The 19,995-nt window shown below is 32.9% G+C and overlaps 1 protein-coding gene across 1 annotated transcript; it reads right to left on the bottom strand.

Annotated features, from left to right (window-relative positions):
• Positions 1 to 5,172: 5,172 nt before the first annotated feature.
• LOC18103075 (uncharacterized) lies at positions 5,173 to 14,027 on the bottom strand. Its single transcript, XM_024581068.2, has 14 exons — positions 13,574 to 14,027; positions 13,088 to 13,249; positions 12,748 to 12,813; positions 12,400 to 12,543; positions 12,201 to 12,314; positions 11,901 to 12,002; positions 11,606 to 11,791; positions 10,225 to 10,314; positions 10,025 to 10,159; positions 8,712 to 8,834; positions 7,723 to 7,808; positions 7,030 to 7,642; positions 6,829 to 6,906; positions 5,173 to 6,669 (listed from the first exon to the last, which is right to left on the bottom strand). Exons 1-14 carry the CDS (start codon positions 13,835 to 13,837, stop codon positions 5,632 to 5,634), a joined length of 3,201 nt encoding a protein of 1,066 aa, XP_024436836.2. The 5' UTR covers positions 13,838 to 14,027; the 3' UTR covers positions 5,173 to 5,631.
• Between the last annotated feature and the right edge of the window lie 5,968 nt (positions 14,028 to 19,995).

The raw sequence follows: 19,995 nt of genomic DNA on the forward strand, positions 1-19,995 counted from the left end.
TAATAACTAAATTTTTTTCCAATGAACTAAATAATTTAAAAGAAATTATATTATAGATATTATATTTTAATAAATTAATTATTTTATTTTTAAGAATTTTGTAAGAGTTTAAAAGAATTTTTTAAAAAAGGCAAAGAAATTATAGATATTATATTTTAAATTATTTATATTTTAAGAAATTAATTATTTTAAGATTTTTTTTAAAAAAAGATTAGGCAAGCGAGATTGGTGTGGCCCAACATGCCCAGGCCTTTAACTTTCTTTTTTTATAGGGCGTACAGGGCGTTATTTGCCTATTTGTTTTTTTTTTAAAAGCAAACGGTGTGTTATCTACGAGCCCAGATTCCAAATATAATATAGGTGGCAAGAAAGTTGAATTGTCTATTTTTGGACCCAAAACCTTGATTTTCAACTCATTTTCAGCTATAAACACTTCAAAAATACTCTCGTAACCTTAAAAAAAAACTCATTCTTCAACTAAAACAAAAAAACCCTAAAAATTGGTTCAAAAACACAAAATCAAGTCAAAAACAAATCTCCCTCTCAACCTCTATCTACTTTTTCAGGTAATATGGAAGGCCAAAGACACTCGAATGACACTCCTATCATCAAGAGAAACACTTTAACACTAAGTTTGACTATTTTTTTCTAATTAAATCGGACCAACAGACCTCTTTCTCTCTTTCACTGTTTTCTGATGACTCTCTCTTTCCTCTCTGAAGCTCGGGGACCATACGCGAAAAAAAAAATGAACTCCTTGACTAAAATGTAAAAACCTTAGAAAATAAGGATTAAAATGAAAAAAAAATGAAAAAACAAACTTAGGGACCAAAAAAGCTAAAAGCACACCCCAACAATAGTAAAAAAACACAAAAGAGCCTAGGAATTTGTTCATGTGTCAATTTTTGTCCTTAAAGTCTTAATCATGCTTAATCAATAAAATTTAATTTACTTTTGCCAAATCAAGCATCAATTTAATTTTGAAACCATTTTAAAACATTACAAGAAACCCTTGCAACTTTAACCGGGACAAATCATTGATTAACATTAAACTAAATAAATCACTACTACAAAATTAATAAATACAAATGAAAACACCGATGAAAAAATTCCATCGGTATATTACAATGACCTTTATCGATAAAATTTTTCATCCTTGTATCCATCGATAAATACTGACAGAAAAATTCTCTCAGTATATACCGAAGGAATGACGGAGGGTATTACAGTAGAATTCAAAAAGGCAAATCATACGATGATATGATATTTTTACAGACAGAATGACCGATGAAGTTATTGATGGAATAATTCTGTTGGTAATGTCGTCGGTAATATTTAATTTATGGCCTGGCGATCGACCCTCCCCTCCCCCTCCCCCATTTCTCCTTCTTCCTTATATATATATTTTTTTTTCAACAAATAGCCCCCCCTCTAATTTCAACACAATTCAACCTCCCACAACAAATTCGGCCACCACAACACTTAGTTTGTCAGCATTCATATTCTGATTCAATTTTTATTAAGGATTCTCCACTTTAAATATGCAAATCTGCTGGTTTTTTTTTTATTTGAACTCAAATTTAAAATGTTGATTTTTTTTCATATTTTTTGTAGTATATGTATTTTGTTTGAGTGTCTACTTATTTTATAGTTTTTTCTCATACAAATTTGTTGTATAAATTTATGATTTATACATGTTAGGGTTTGTTTTAGATATTGTAAAATTATATTTGTTTGTAAATTGATGAAACTTATGTCGAATTTTTTACTTAGGTGTTTTGTGATGAAATAAATAATGGCTTATTTAATGGATCTGTTTTATATTTTGTTATTTTTATTACTGAGTTAAAAATTTTAGTAAATATGTAGAAATCTAAATTTATGTAGATAATTGATAATGAATTAAGAGTACTATAAAAATAGATTGAATAAATTTGAGCTAAATCATTTTTTTTGCAAATTATGTAGTTACCATAGTTAATTAATACATGTTGTCATCATTATTTTATATAGGTTTGATATAAGTAATGGATGATCGTTCATAGATATATAGAGATTCACCCCAATGGTTGTGGAGGATGGGTTATTGTACTGAAGTTTAGGGTTTTATTAATTACGCACTATCTAATCCGAGAAATATTAGTGGAGGGGTATTAGATGTCAATTCAAGAGGTGAGAAAATAAATTTCTCGATCCAGATGTTGTAACAATGCATCTTCTATTAAAAAAGTTCATAGAGAAATACTTGTATTGGTGTGCACACAGAGAACCATATGTTCTTCGTGATACCATGATAGAAAGGGTGGTTGGGTCAACTTTTAATTCTAGCAACGTGCATGAAATTGTAGATAAAAATAGTAATTCTTATAGAAATATAGTAATGGATGCTATGAGAATGAATCATGGTCATGCCGATCAATGTCCAATCGTAGATGAAGAACCTAATATAGACGCAACCAGACTTTTTGATCTTTTGAAAGATTCTGACAAACCATTATGGGATAGTTGCACAAATCACAATAAATTATCGACTGTTGCATACGTGTTCAACATCAAGTCAGATCATGGATTTAGTGAGACTTGTTATGACAGAATTGTCAAATGGACGATAAGCATTTTACTTGAAGGGAACAAGCTGAAAAAAAACTTTTATACTGCTAATTCCATGATGAAACCACTCGATCTAGGATACCAAACATTGACATTTGTTAAAACTTCTGCATGTTGTACTACTTTAAAAATACAAAGTTTATCGAGTATAGAACATGTGGACATTCTCGTTATAAACATATGACTAGAAGGGGAATGACTTTTGTCGCATATAAAAAACTTAGATACTTCTCAATCACACCTAGACTGCAAAGGTTATTCATGTCACCAAAGACTGTTGAGCATATGACATGACACCAATCACATGATGTGATGGATGGAGTGATGGTAAACCCTTCTGATGAAGAAAAGGAAACACTTTAATAGTGTGCATCCTTAGTTTTCAGTGGAGACAAGGAATGTGCTTCTTGGGTTATGGACATTCTTTTTCTTGCAAGCTAGGATTCTTAGACGCGAGTCAAGCCCGATGAATTTTTTGTTGAAACGCATGTATGAAGTGATGACCACCAAAAAGAGGTGCAGCAGTTCGTTAATAGCTGAGCTTAGCACTTTGTGGTATGTTGATTTTCAATCATTTTTTTTCTTAAGTTATTATTTCCTTTAGTTTGATGAATTTATTTTTTCTTTTCAAGATACATATAACAGTCGTTTAAAGAAGAGATAGCATAGGGAATCACAGAGCCCTCTTAAGTTTTTTTTTAATTTAATTATACAGATATATTAGAATGTTCTAAAAATATGCTATCTAATCACCAACCTAAAAAATTAATTATACTAAAAACTAAAAGACATGCATGAGGTGCATGGTTCAATGTTCATATGAAAAGTAAACCTAGCACCTCTTGTCAATTTTTTTTTTCCCTTTCATTCTGGCCCTTCTATAGCCTAATTAGAAGACGTTAGGCTTGCAATTATGGAAAAAATTCAACATTTAAAGATATGGGATTAGAATATAAAACACAAAGAGAATTTATGGCTAACCCCATATTAACAACAATTTTTATTTTGGTCCAAAAGTTTATTTTTTTATTTTTCAGTCCCTAAGTTAAAAAGAGAAGAGAGAAACTTGTCTAAAAAAGGCAAGGAGAGAGAAAGTGGTCAATTGACACCAATTCTGGCCATGAAAAATGTTGATCTTGGCATTGATAGATTCTATTTGCTAACATTGGGTTTTTTATGAGTTTTTTTTTCTGAAATCTTATCCTTTAATATTGGATTGATTTTGAATTGATTTTTATTTTTCAGTCCCTAAGTTAAAAAGAGAAAAGAGAAACTTGTCTAAAAAAGGCAAGGAGAGAGAAAGTGGTCAATTGACACCAATTCTAGCCATGAAAAATGTCGATCTTGGCATTGATAGATTCTATTTGCTGACATTGGGTTTTTTATGAGTTTTTTTTTTTCTTAAATCTTATCCTTTAATATTAGATTGATTTTGAATTGGTTTTTATTTTTTTATCATATATTTAAAATAAAAAAAAATTATTGAATCCATTGGAATCCATAAACCAAGTATCGGGTTTGGTTAGTTAACCTGAGTTGATCGAAATTGATCAAATACGTCATCGTCTCAATGTTAAAAAAAAAAAGATGTGAGCTTCATTTTCTTTTTAAACATCAAACTCTTTTTTAACAGTCGTTCAGGTTGTTTTTAAACCCTCACATCTATTCTTTGTTTTTTTTAATATTTTTTTTGTTTTTTTTTTGTTTTGAAACCCGCCAAGTCAACTGGTTCATATCAAGATAACACTCATGTGATTTAATTGGAAATATGAACTTGGCAAGAACTGGAGTCGGGAGTTTCAAGTTTGACTTGCTAGTTTGATTTAATGATAATATTAAAGAATTCTTTACAACTTGAATATATATATATATATATATATATATATATATATATATATATATATATATACACATTTAAAAAGATTTGAGTCCACTAGTATAGCGCGATAAATAAACTAGTTAATTGCTAAAAAAGATATTGAGTGCTAGGCACAGCTATCGGATTCATGGAGTCAATTGGATGGTTCACGTGAAAGTCAATTGTGTAAGATAACATGCCCAGTTATCCATCTATAAACAACAAGAATATGATTTCACCACCCATTAGTCTAATTCTGAAATTTGGATGGAAGTCTGAATGCCTTGTCCAATTGCTACTTTCGTCGGTGCGTATAATTTGAAGAAACCAAAAGAAAATGATAGAGCAAATTAGTGTTATAAAAGAAAGCGAGACATTCTGTGGGGTTATAAAAACTAGTATTTTAAAATAAACATTAAAGAAATAAATTAAGAACAGATAGGCCATGGTATCATGATGGCTTCCAATGATGTTGGAGAAACATGTTGGATAGCAGCACAACTGCAACAACTGCTAATACTTAACGACTCCGATTTTACAACCTTGAACCAGCAAACTGCAGTGATCGGATTGGCCTAAAAAACCCTTATAAGAAATTATATGGAGAGAATTTTGCAAGACTTTGAAATCATTTCCAGCCAAATTCATACAGAATTTCTTACTTTTTTCACACAACCAAAAAAAGGAAAAGAAGAGAGAATCGGTAAAATGGAAACCATCACCAACAAGACGTTAAAATCCCCATTAAAAAACATGTTTCCTACACACACATGTAAACTTAAGAACATCAAAACTAAACAAAAATCGTAATGAAGTTCACTCGATAATCTTATATCCTAGAGTTAAATGAGCAACAGGGGCTGCATGCATACAAGCTGTCAAGGAACCCCAACTATCGATCGCAAACTCGAATAAATATTTCTTACAGGGGATTAGATTTAACTACGGGAAAAAAAAAACTCACCCTCAAAGCAGCATGATGAACAAATCCTGTAGTTACACCAGAATGATTTTTCTACCTTGCTAGCTGGAACTGATACTAGGAGAATCTACAGATAACCAGACCATTTAGAACCTAAAATAATCTTTATTCTCACACTGATCTACTCATTAACACTCCCAGTAGACTCACAGACCATCTCTACACGTCTATGATGGAACCCTCATGACTTCTGGAGAACATATTTCTCATATAATGCAAGGATGTCTTTCTTGTTGTGACTTCGCAACTTGAGGATCTCAGCTCCATAATTATGTTTTGTAAGTTCCTGCTTTAGTTCCTGGATAGTGAACTTTCTATAATCTTCCTGGTCCGATCGCTGACTTTGATTATCCTCATTGCCCTTGAACACTGAACCACCATCTTCTGGTTGTGTGAGCATTACGGGGCTGGTTGTACTCCTCGACCTCTTCTTTACTCTTCTGTCATCTGTGCCTGTGTCTTGAACAGATCCTACACCCATTTCGACATCTTCTGTTCTAATTCGTTTTCCATGGGAAGCAGCCTTAAGCTTGCCATCCAATGCTGACTCATTCAGACGAACTGAAGTAAACTCCTGTTGAAGGGAATCAAGTTTAGCCCGTGCTACTTCCAACTGAAGAGAGAAGTCTTCAGCTCTTTTATTTGCAACACTGTGGGCTTTCCGTTCATCATCCAGAAGATCTTGAAGTGCTTTAACTGTACTAGCCCTCTCCACATTGTTTGATTTCAGAAGTGACTCTATTTCTTTTTCCCTTTCTTCAACTCTAGCTTCTAGCAATGCAACTTTCAAGACAGCATCCATCTCCGACACACGAACACTTTCAAGTTCACCAGCCAGATCATTTTTCTGTCTATCCAAGCTTTCAGTATGCCTCTGAGCCCTCTCAATTTGGGCTAATCTTTCCATTGCCAATTTCTGAAACTCATTTTTTTCCTTTTGTGCAGATACTGCATCAGTCCTAGCTTTATCAGCTAATTCTGTAGCCCTCTTACATTCTTTTTCAGCATGATTACACCTTTCCTGGACTTCTGCAAACCTCTCAAACTCAGATCGGTACCTTTGCTCCAGATGGATCTTCTCTTGTTCCAGAATCCTAGCTTCTCTCTCATAAGTTTGGGCCTTAGCATTTGCAGTCTCCAGTCTCTCAGCCAACTCTTTGATTTCAAGCTTCAGGGAGGATATTTCAGTATCATAACTCTTCATTTTTGACTCGGCAGCCTGCAAAAGGGACTTCTTACAGTTAAATTGCCGTCCATGCATGTGTGCAAATTGTTACCACCATAAGGTTTTGGTTGATGTTTAATTTCACCCAAAGTGCATGCACAAGTGCATTTTTTGCGCCAGGGGGGTTACAATCAGGTGTTCCAAGAAACATACCTTTAGCTCCATGTTTAAGGTTGTCAAACACTGCTCTGCATGCTCTATCTTCCTATTCTTCTCCTTTATTTCATCTTCCTGCATATCCATTGATATAGAAATTATTAACTTTTCTTCTGGTTATGTTCATTCATTGAAATAAAAGACATGACAATGAGCTTTGTATGTACAAGCACAAATGCCTGTGTCAGAAACAATTACCTTCACAACCAAACGGCCAGAAAATTCTTCCCGCAGTGCATCTTCCCTCAGTTGTGTTTCTTTATTAATTCTTCCTTGCACATTCGACGCTTTCTCTAAAGCGGCTTTTGTCTCTCTTACAGCAATGTCATACTTCCGTTTCCACTCTGCTGCCTCTTCTTCAGCTGACCTGGTTTGTTCATGAGAAGCAGCCAACCTTGCTTCAGCAGCGCTGCTCCGAGACTTGAGAATTGCAATCTCTGAAGCTGCTTGCTCTTCATCAGCTTTCTGCTTTGATAACACCTGATCATGTTTTCTTTTCCAGTTGGATGTTTCTTGCTTGGCAGTATCCAATGTTTTCACCAAGTTAGAACACCTCTCATCCAATGAACTACGATTACTTTGTAAATCATTTATGCGCCTCATATAATCATCAGCAAGCTTCTTCTTTTCATTAATAGCTTCATCATATCGCTTCATATATTCAGACTTATCTTTCTCACTAGCTTCTAGTTGCTTGTGAAGTAACGCCATTTTATCCTCTATTGAGCGACATCTCAGCACAAGAGAACTCTTCTCGGATCCAATTTTATCATTTAGCCGTTTTGCAAGGTCAAGTATTGGACCTTCCAAACTGGGGAACAAAAGAGTTTTCCTTTTTCAATAAAAAAGTGCAGCCTTATAAACAACCAAAAGGGAGAGAAATATACAGACCTTTGTTGTAGGAACATCGCTAATTTCTGCCATTTCCCTGGACCATGACATGATGTTTCATATTCAGATAAAAGACCATCAAGGACCTGCATGACATTCACAAACCAGTTCAATCACAATATAATGCAATAAACCACAACTTGAATCTGGAAAATCATTTTTAAGTGCATTTCTAACAAAGTCCCTCAGGCAGGGGAAATGCAACTCGCCTCATCTCTATGGCAATATTCTTTTTATCCATACATAATAGGGCCCCAATGTAACTAAATAACTTTTTGACAATGACAAACACATTTACAAGTGCAAATGACAGCTCAAGCATGAATCTATCATAGCTCTTCTAGCTTGGCTTCTTTGGCAAGTTAATCATTGAATATCACAGTAATACTAAAAAGCATATGCTAAAATTCCTATTTTGTTTCCCCCAGCTACTCCACATTGACAATTCTCTCAGCAACATCTTAATAAATCAGAAAGTATAATTCCATGAAACCAGTTCATTTAGAGACAAGAACCATCTCAAATAAGTTTCCCAGCGAGTGCTGGCAGGAGGAATTGAGAGACTCATACTGCATCTACCTTGATGGCACAGGCTTGATCACACGGACAAATAATCACATCTGTAGGCCCAAGATCTCAATGACAGACTCATCTGGATAGCACATCTCTATATGCACACTGATTTACAGCTATAAGAGTTCTAAAAATTTCAGAAAAGTTGAAAGAGGAAAGAACAAATGAAAAGGATTCATCTACTAACCCAGACCTTGTATTGACCCATTAAAAACTATTGAAAGCAATTTCATTCTCTAATTTTACCAATTATGTCCACCTTTCAAATAAAAACCTTGTTCACCTTGAGGCATCTAACAAACTCAGACATATCATTAGAACTTATAATGAGAGACAGAGAGAAGTAGAGTCCAAGTAACAAAACTTGGATGCCCCGGTAGCTTATAATTGATAATACAACTGAAAAAAATGCTTACTTTCACAACGTTATCAACATTGGCATCAGAAGCATGACAGACTGTTCTCAGTCTCTTTTCCATGTTTTGTATAGTGTTTGAACATCTCAAGTCTGCCTCCATAAATGCATTCCTCTTGTAATCCTGCATCAGAAGCCATATTTAATCCACACGCACGTGCGCAAACACGGAACAAGTAATCCTATACAAAATCTACCTCCTTTTTTATGGAAAAGAATCTACCATCTGCTTTAACCAGAAGGTAACTAGAATCACAACTTTAGTAATTTGGCAACCATATGATCTACACAATTTTTAACTATTTTCCCTGCCATCAATTAGATAAAACCCACCAAAACCCTAGGAATTGTCCCAACCCTAGAGCACATGCAAAAGGAAAAAAAGTTCAATAGCTATTTTTCTCTTTGATAAATGTTTTAGCTTGTTTGGTCTCTTCGTTGTGTATGACCATGAGGCAATGTTTACATGGTTTCTGTGTGTAACCTTAATAGTTTATGGCTAGAAAGTTCAAATTTTAGATTTTACTCTCACTCATCCTGGTGATTCAAAATTCTCTAAGCAAAGCTATCACACTTTTATGTCACCAATTTAGGCATTGTACAGGAAATACACATGCTTGCAAAATGGGCACATAAAGAGAAGCTTAATGTCTCATAGGAGCGCTAAAGCTAGTTCCTATAGCAGCATGGCCCTTTTTTTGTACATATCCACATAGGTATCTGTGTGGCAAAAAACCACCAACCAGCCACCCGGACACATAAATATCAGCACCATAATGAAGATTATATCTGCCTAGTGGAAATATATAAGAATATAAACATCTACTATAAATGGATTTTAAATAAGGACAAGCTAATAATTTGTAGCATATTTTTTGTAATGTTTAAGAATTTTAGATTATTAGAACAGAGAGAAAACAATTGAAAATCTAATTAGAAGTTATCAAGTCACCAATAAATATTTCTAGTAATGTGGTTTTGCCTCATATGATATGAATCTTCTAACTGCATTAAGTTTGACCAGTTAACTCTCAGAAACTAAAATAAAATAAAATTATAGAAGTGATTCAAGGCCTACACCTCATGCCCTTGAGTAATCCAACATATAGCCTAAGTTGATGTCATTTGAAGAAATTGGTTTCTTATGTCCTTTCCATGTTGTTTTGCTTAACTTTCTAAATTTTTTCATCATCTACTCTACACTTTCCAGTTACAAGCAGTTAAGCACCTTTAAAACAAAAGGCTGAATACAATAACCCATCATACAAGGCTAGATTAAATATTTCACTGTAGCATTCTTAATATATTCATTACCTCAAATGCTCTTCTGGAGAATTTTTGGAGAAGCTCTTCATATTTCTTCCTTGCTGAACCAATCCCCACAGCGGCAGCATTAAATGCAGCCAGTGATTTTTTAACAGCTTCTTCATGTGATTCTCTCAAAACAACCTACAGTTGCCAGACTTAGAATATGATAGAAATCACCAAATAGGTAGGGGATGAGCATCACTTACTTCCTCAGTTGGCTTCGAACGGTCAAAACTCGACATATAAATTTCTGTGGCAGCGTCATATGCTCGCCTACACTCAGCTTCTTCAACACTCTGAAACACAACATTACTAGAGATGAAGAAAAAAGAAAAAAGAAAATTATCACTGCACCTGCTTTTTGAAAAAAAAAAATAGGAGTTTTTCAAGAGTAAAAGTTATTGTTTATCCCATTTGTCCATTTTATATTAGTTTGTTACAAACAATTTGAATCGTGTATATTTACGTGTGTTCGCGATTCTGCATGTGGATCCAGGATCTATCAGCTAATACAATCTGGTTATTTTTATGAGTTAGAATAAACCAAGATCTTTCTCCCCCCAATAGTTTGATTAAAATTGCACTATCACAAATTCAAACCATATGTTGAATCTGTCTCTTATCATATTCAAATTGTGTTCGATAAAAAACCATTGACCTTTTCCTGTTCCAATTCACAACTTCTTGAAGATGACAACAAAGAAGCAAGATCCTTAAGAATATATGAGGCACAAGTATTCTTGAATATTTAAATTCTTAGACCCATTTACCTATATAGATATTGTTTCCATATCGGTAAACAATAATAATATCAATAAATAATAAGAACCATGGAACTCCTACTCTTTAGAAAATTACATATGTTGGTGCTTTCGCACACAGCCAACACTTTAGCTGTCACTTCTGCCTCTGTTTTCTGGGACTTGAGATATTAAAAGGAAAGACTATAAACTGCAAGGAGCATGGAAGAAGAAATGGCAGTTTGGTTTCTTTGCAAATTCAGTTGGCTTTTTGTAAATGCTTATATATTGCTCCAAATTCAACTAGAAATTACCAAATTCTTCACACCAGTTTAGTAATCGAATAATTTAAAAAAAAAATCATTACAAACACTTTCATATAAAACATTGTTCAGTACATTGATGGCCTTAGATGTAGCATAATTTATGCTTTCAGAGAATAACTAATAATCCAAGATCATATATAATGATAGAGTTAACAAAATAAAACACTTTTTTTTTCAAATAATATAGGTCCATGCATGAGTAGACTGATTCATCGAAATTGAGTTTTAGATATGTAAAACAAGTAAATCAATCTAATTTCATTTTCCTGGGGAAAACAATTGTCCACCTTGATACTGATACCCAAAAAAAGTAGCATATAGGTTAAAGAAATCTATTGAATATTTGAAGGTTACATGTGGACTATTGCAGTACCCAATGCTGATTAGAACCAGTTTGTAGAGGAGTACACTGAATGATTGAAGAAAATGTTGGGAGGGATGACTAGGAATCCAAGCAGCCATCTGCTATATTAACTTTCTTGATTTCAAAAGGATAAAAGAGTTCCAAGCAGGATGCATACCTGCCATGAGGAAGATATTGTTGGTACTGCACCATTATTGAGAGCCTCTAGATAAGATTCTGTAATACCAACAAGGACTGGGCCTGTCATTACAGTGGCGCCAATTTGCTTGGGCCTTGTTCTCTCGAAAACAAATTTTGTCAATGCATCCAGCCCAGCTCTAAATTCAGGCCTTAGTTTATCCAACTGCATAAGAAACAAGGGCTTAAGTTCACACAGTCCATCAGTAAGAAACATAAGAATGCGTGTGCTCGTGTATGAGGGAAGAAGCATGTATACCACATAAGGTACTAACCGAAATTTGATCCATATGCTGGAGATCATTTTCATTGTTCAAAGGCCGCACAAGAGGGAAGCATTCTCTGTCTGGAAACAGAGCTCGAATTGAGTCCCGAATCTATGACCATTACCAATGCATAATTAGCTCCTCTTAACATAAAAAGAAAAAAAAATCCAGCACAACTCAGGTAAGATAAGCTAAGAAAAAGGATATCTCAAAAAACCCTGTCCAAATATCTGACAAAATAGAGACTCCTTTGCAAAAGAGTCTGTGTCACTAAGTTAAACATGCAGTTAGAAAAAAACTAACTTTTACCTCATTTTTAGCAGCTATATCTTTTCCATTTCCCTGAACTGACCTTAGAGCAAGCTCTAGATAGTCACGGGGTGTTATTCTCCTATTATCCTCAACTAAATCCAGATAAAAATCCTGCAAGGTAATCAGGAAAACCATTTTGAGGGTTTTATGTAAAATTAAAAAGTTAATGTTCCAAAACAAAACAGGAAAATAATACCCTTAGAAGCCAAACAAAAATTGGGGAGAACTGCCCGAGTTCAGAAGCTGAACTTCTTCCACCAGAAGCTCTAACACGAATATGTTTTGTCATTTGAGTGACAAGGGAGAGTCGATCAAGTGCTGCTTCATCTATACCACCCATCTAAATAGAAGAGCATAAATAGGAAAATGAATAAAAGTACAGTGAAAAGAGGGAGAGAGGAGACAATATGAACAGTGAAGATTAATCATGAATGTCAGAAATGCATTATAACATGATGAAAAGGATTTTTCAAGAAACATCAACTACAAACAAGCAAGAAACGTTAATAAAAAAGACCAAGGTCTCAGAATAAGTTTCCCTTACCTGATTGTAAATGAACATACTAGATAGAAGGACAGCTAAGGAGAATATCTGAGTGCTGTATGTTCCCTGTCAAAGAAGAAATTTACTTATGATAGATTAAGTTAACATGCTGACAAAACACAAGAATATGAATAATTGAACAATTACTGCATAATCCAAAAGAGCAGCTGTGTGGGAATATAAAAAGGATATGGTGTAAATTATAAATAAGAAGGAATCACAGAACAAATTCTTCAATTAATAAAATTCATTACTAGCCATTTCATCAATTCTTGAACTGCTAAAACATAAAACAAGCACAACAATCATCAGTTCATCCTGATAAAGTAAATACGCTTACTGTTTGATCATAAGCATCTATTCCTTCACTGTCTAACAGTAAGAGATTGTACTGAGTTCCATCAAGGGCAGTTCTCTTTAACGGTGCACTCCACAACCAAAGTCCTTTTGTACATGGCCGATGAGTGGATGCTACTTGAAATCCACTACTCCTGCCAATAAGCTACAATACACAAGTCCACCTCTTAGTTAATAACTGACACATGAGGTCAGTTGCAGAAATGGAATGCCATAACAAATAACTCTAAAATAAGCTTCAACAAACAAAATTCCAATAGACATTCATTGATAAATCTACTAGTGTACATATTAGGTAAAGGAATTGTGCATAACATCTGTCGCAAATACTGCATTTTGTAATTTTGAACTTTTCCACAACCCAAACCCTAACTACATTCCAATTAAATCCCTAAACATATTACAATCCTAAAAGTCCCAATCTTCAACCAACCAAACAGCATAAACCAACCAGAATCAATTCCCTTACCTGATTCAAAATAAAGCTTTTTCCCTGTCGAGCGCGACCACAGACTGAAACGACACCGATTGGTTCCTTAACAAGCTGGAGAGTAGCCACTGCTTCTGGATCCATCCGAAACTTCCCTTTCTCATCGCAGTAAACAAGTCGGATCGGCCTAGCTGGTCCGGTGACAGGAGGAGCCGACGGAGACGGCGACATAGAGGAAGAAGACGACTGAGAGTAGGATGACTGGGGAGAGGAGTCGGCGCTTCCTCTAAAGAAGCCGAACATCTTGTACGTTTCGGCGGTGAGCCTGTGATGTGCGTTTTGCTTTTGATTTTCTTGCTTTCTTTTCGGTTCTCACTTGTATGGCAGCGATTGTGGGTTCAAAATTGGAGAGGGAAAGGGCAAGTAAAAAGCGGTGAGAACTAATAAAGGAGGGGGTGAGGCAGTGAGGGAAAACACCTCCACGCTTCTTTTGAGAGTCAGAACGACAGCGTGGAAATAAAGCTAACATCTCGGTCTGGCTATTTATTTATTTGTTGTTATTTTTTTATGAGATTTATTTATTGGATTGGATCTTTAGGAACATGTCAAGTTACAAATCAATTTTTGTATCCAAAAAAAACATTTACACTCATTAAAATAAGTATATTATAAAAAAAATAAAGAAAATATAAAATTTCTGACCAAACAATTTCAAGAATTATTTGAAAATAAAATTTGTTCTAATCTTTCAAAGACTTTTAGGAACAGAAAACATTATATTTTACACATATTATAAAAAATAAAAAAGATATAAAATTTCTGACCGAACAATTTCAAGAATTATTTGAAAATAATTTTTTTTTAATCTTTCATATACTTTTAGGAACATAAAACATTATATACTCTAGTTACTCTATCAAAAGGGTTTTGATGACTAAAATGACATATTTAAATCAATTAAGAATTACTTAAGTATTGTAAAATAAAAATCAATGAACTCCTCAATGGAGGTCTTGTAAGACCAAGTAAGTTTTTATGGTCTTGTGTTGCCTTCTATATCCCAAATGAAAACAGAAATTGAAATAAAAAATAAAAAATTAGTCATAAACTAGATAGATGGATTGCATGTTATTGTGGGTCAATTCATAAAAGATATAAATTGTTATTATAATGTCAGTTGAAAGTTAGATTTGTGAACGTTTTAATATTCAAGTTAGACTTAACAGTTCGCAAGGTCCAGATAACTTAAATTTAGCGGTCATGTCAGACTCAAAAGCCTTGGGCTTGACTAAAATGCTAGACCCAAGAGCCTAATTAATAATAATAATAATTTTTAATCTTACCCTTCAAATCAAATCTATGTTTTTTTTTCACCAGTAATAATATTTTTTAAAAATTTATTAATAATATTAATAATAATGAAAATAATAATATTAAACATGTCTAACCCCAAGTTTATATAGTTTTTAATTTTACCCCTCAAATCAAATTTATGGTTTTTCTTCAATAGTAATAATTGTTTTTTTCAAATTTAATAATAATAACAATAATAATAATAAAAAGACTTACATTCCTTGAGTATAACATCCCCTTCCAGACTCAAGTAACTTAGGTGTGATATTCTTACCAGACCTTATCTCCTGAAGTGCGGTCTTGTCAAACCCAAATTTCTAGGGTCTGGTCGCCCAAGACCCACGTTACTTGGGCCTGGCGCCATAGCGACACCCAAGTAACTTGGAATTGACACCCTTGCCAGATCCATGTAACTTGGGTTTGGAGAGTTTCTAGGGTCAATCTCCTTTAATAATAATAAAAATAATAATATACATAATATTAAACTTGCATGACCCAAGTACTTATAGTTTTTAATAATCCCTTCAAATCAAATTTATGATTTTTCTTCAATAGTACTAATATTTTTAGAATGAAGGTTAAACTAATAAATCCAAGTGGTGAAATGGAAGATGGCTTTCATGACAAAAGGTATAATGGTATGGTTCAAAAGTTGGATTAGAAATTATAATAAAAAAAATTCATTGACTTTTGGGATACGGTATAACTGAGGGTATTAATAATGCATGTATATTGTATTTCAAATTATTTTGATAAAATATAATAGATACAATATGAGAACCATTTATTGTATAATTATAGAATATCATATTAGTTGTTTTTTGTAATATAATTTATGTCAAAAGTGGGGTTGTATGATTGTTGACATGTGTATGGATTTGATGACAATTATAATAGTGAAAAGAAATTCTATTAGTAGTGGCGATGACTATATATGGCTAATGGTTGCCAATTGTTCTATTCAATGTAAACATGACATGAACTGCTAGGATATTGTTTGTGTAAGGAAAAATTTGTTATGATAATTTTAATTTCATGGTAAATGAACTATCAAAGTTAGAAATTAACTATGTAACAACTATATGAAATTTAGTAACAAGTAAACTTGTTGAAGCTTAAATAGTTGTGTAATTATATAAGGTAATCATAGAACAACGATATTAACATGTTTGACTTGAAATGTTATGAAATTATTGGGATGATATCCTAAAGTCAAGCATTTTAAACGACAAAAATGGAGAGATGAAATTTAAAGGAATAACTCTTTTTGTTAGTATTCTTGTAGATAATGTCATTTTTAAGTAGATGATGCAATTGTCTTGTAGGATTAAATGGTTTATTTTGTGATGAATGAAAGACCCTGGACGAGAGATTTAAAGGGTGAAATATTGGAAAGGCTGAGATTAAAAGATCTAGTTTATGCATGAATATACTTTTAATCATAATGAAATAAAATGCAAATGTGGTTAATGATTTGTTTCATTAATATGATTTGAATACCTGTTGAGTTGAAAATTAAAAGCTAACATCGATAATGAGTTTTGCAGGATACATTACCATTACGATAAAGCCACGACATGAGAAATTCCTAGTATAAAACAAATTCTTGCGGGTTATTCACAATGTGTATTAAGTTCATTAGACAGATCAACCAATAAATTTATTATAGTCCAGTGAGGTAAAGACTTCATATATATATATATATATTTCAAAAGTGTTATAAAAATTTTGGGTTGTTACATTATGTGTCGTGTATATTGGCAGATAACACGTTGCCTTCTAATATGATCATTGACCACCAAGGTAGCCAGAAAGTCAGGTTTTAACCCATTTAACAAACAAAACCTATTTTTAACCCTTTTCTCACCAAGAAAACCTAAAAAAAATCTTAGACACCCTAATAAACCTATTAATAAGCTAAAATCAATCTCCAAAAATTAAAAAACTAACCTAATTCAAAAAAACATCTGAAGGCTTGTGATTAGTACTTAAAAGTGCATTTTTATCAAGGTTTTATATCATCATTTTGCACTTAAAGTATCAATAACTCCTTAACTAAAACATGTTTTATAATAACATATCTAATAATATAAGATACCTTTAATTTATGGTAAATGTTCATCTTAAATGCAGGCCTATCACATAAATGAAAGAATTGATTGATGAGTTGAAGTACTGAAATTGAAAGGACAAAGAGATGGCCAAACTTAGAAAAGAGATGTTGGTGCAGTTCAAGTTTTTGTACATTGTTCGGTAATCGGGTCATATCTGGAGCTGTAGATCTTGGATTTAGGTCTACTTTATATGGATGGAAAGGTAAGACATAGGCCTACAACGTTCATGAGGAGCCCAAGATTTAACAAGGCTGTTTTCAAGTCCAAATTGTAGCAACAACGAAGAAGTCCGAATCTGTCCTGCAGCCCAGACACTGTTCAGTGTTCAGCCCATATCGCGAGTTCTAGAAGTCCAAATGATCTCAAAGTTTTACCTTAGAAAGATGAGACAATTTCATAGAACTTTCATGATTGAAGTCTGTTCAAATTATGATGTTATCAATGACCTTTTTGGCAGACAAGAAGATAAGAATTGTCACCAAGTCAAGATGTGGCCACCCATTCATCAATTAGTCAACAAATCAATAGTTCCGAATTTTGGCCTATAAAAGGAGGTATTTGCCATGTATTTAGACATCTTGGTGTTCAGATCAAGATCATGCTCTTGCTCTTGCTCTTGCTCTCTTTTTATATTTTGTAATGCTTAAGTTTTGCTTATATTAATTTCTTGCATATGCTCTTCGTTTCCTTTCCTTGTTTATTTATGTTTCTCTCTTTCATTATGTTTAGCTAAGTTAATTATGTCAAGGTGAAAATGGTACACTAATGGTGTAAGAATAAGTATAATATAAACTTAACATGGACCTTAATGTTGGATACTAACATGCTTTATATTTGTTATCTTGTTCACTTTTAATACTTTGCTTGTTAAATGGTTAATCTAGATTTATGTTGTATAACACTTGGTACAACAAATACTTAGCACTTTCATAGCCCATACTGTATGGTATAACCGACACCTGAGCTATGAAAGGAACTTGATTTGTTGTTAACATAAGTTATAATCATGAATGCCTGACAACATTTACAAGTATTAGCATTATTCGAATAAGATAACTAATGTAATCATGTTAACAATTTATAATCTGATTGGAACCTCCTTATGTGTGGTTTCCAATTGAATAATAAGAGTTTATACTGTACTTGTTTGAAATACCATTAGTGGATCCTCTAACCTTGACATTTGTTGTTATCATTGTTTAATCCTTACATTAATCTTGCATCTCAAAGTTCTCATCAACTTCTTCTTCCTCCTCTTTATTATTATTATTATTATTATTGTTGTTGTTGTTGTTATTTTGTTGCTGTTAACTATAATTTATACAATTAACCTCCCTGTGGTTCGACCCCGGTCTTGCCGGGTTATTTATTACTTCGACACTCCTACACTTTGAAAAAGACATCAATCTTTTGGTCGTGTCAGCTTGATCTACCTTTTATGCCAAGATATGGGGTTAAAAACACTATAATGGAACTTCTCTTGCTAAATCAAACTCGTTGATAGAAAAAATAAGAAGCGTTCTTGGTGGTTGGATTATAAGTAATCAACTAACCTCATATCTCCTTTTCTATTTTACAGACCCTCCTTCTAATCACTTAAATCTAAGGATTAAAATGTTAACAAAATGATTTTAAAAAATGTGAAAACCTTAAGAAAAAAGGACCAAAAACAAAACAAAAACTTTATGGACTAAAATAAAAGGAAAATGTGCTCCATGCATAATGGAGAAAAAAGGGGTTGAATATTTATTCTAGTTTCAAATTTGATCTTTAAAGTTTTGATTGTTTTGAATCAATAAAATTAAATTTTATTTTACTAAATTGAGCAATAAATCTACATCTAAACTTATTATTGACATCAAGAGAACTCTATATCAAGCCAACAAAAACAAATCATCAAGTTCAATCATAAATCAACTTAATATGAAAGGATGAGATTGAAAAAAAGAGTAAAGTGGCTAAAAAAATTTTAAATGATCAAAAAAATAAAAAAAACATAACAGGTAATCATTGCAATCAACAATTGATTATGTCTTCCTTTTATGTTGCATTTTCATTATTATTTTTATATATTATCTCTTTCACCTTGCATTGTCTTGTGTGTTTATGATTTCAAACAACATTTACTGGTTTATCAAGCATTAATTTTACAAAACTGAATTGTAATTGTTACTAAAAATAGCAATTAAAAAATTACGATCAAATTTGATAAAAATTGACATGCCACTATGCTAATTTAGAGAGGGCTAGACACAAAAACTGAGAAGATCAAAAGGAAAAGAGGGAGGAGAGGAAAGGAAAGAAGAATGGATAATTGAAGTCACACTGGACTCGGGTCATTGTCACACACAACCTCATGAGGAAGTCTCTATCAAGACAATTCCAACAATAACAAAGAAGGCCACCATTGGATCCCGAAGAAAGTTGCACATTCCACAACAATGCATTGACCTCTTTCACATGCTAGCATGCGTGTTACACATGCCATCCACTTCTTCACTTTAGTCCCTGGTTTGGCAAAAAAAAGAGTTGAACATTTGTTTTAATTTCAAATTTGATCTTTAAAGATTTAATTATTTCAAATCAATAAAATCATATTTTATTTTACCAAATTAAACATTAACCCAGACACCCTGAATGTTTTCTTGACACTACAAGAACCCAAAACCAAGCTAAAAGAAACAAATTACTAAGTCCAATACTACATCAACAATATGTGAAAGGATAAAAAAAAAGTTAAGTAATAAAAAAGGGTTGAAAAAAAAGCCTTAATATTTAGTTCCTGATTCGACAAAAACAAATGGCTAAACATTTGTCAATTTCAAATTCAGTCTTTAAAGCTTCAATTATTTTGAATCAATAAAATTGACTTTTATTTTATCAAATCAAGCATTAACCGAGCTTTGAATTTTTTTTCTCAACATCACAATAACCTAACATCAAGATAATCAAAACAAATCATTAAATCCTATCTCATATCAACTCAATGTGAAA

This window comes from Populus trichocarpa, chromosome 11 (assembly GCF_000002775.5).
Source record: "Populus trichocarpa isolate Nisqually-1 chromosome 11, P.trichocarpa_v4.1, whole genome shotgun sequence".
NCBI classification, from domain to species: domain Eukaryota; kingdom Viridiplantae; phylum Streptophyta; class Magnoliopsida; order Malpighiales; family Salicaceae; genus Populus; species Populus trichocarpa.

Bases quoted from the DNA above. Each gene is read 5' to 3' on its own strand.
- LOC18103075 (XM_024581068.2), bottom strand. From the start codon at position 13,837: ATGTTCGGCTTCTTTAGAGGAAGCGCCGACTCCTCTCCCCAGTCATCC. The intron at 6,907-7,029 runs GTAATTGTTTCT...ATGGATATGCAG, and splicing joins CTGGCCGTTTGGTTGTGAAG to GAAGATGAAATAAAGGAGAA. The intron at 6,670-6,828 runs GTATGTTTCTTG...TCCCTTTTGCAG, and splicing joins CCTTAAACATGGAGCTAAAG to GCTGCCGAGTCAAAAATGAA.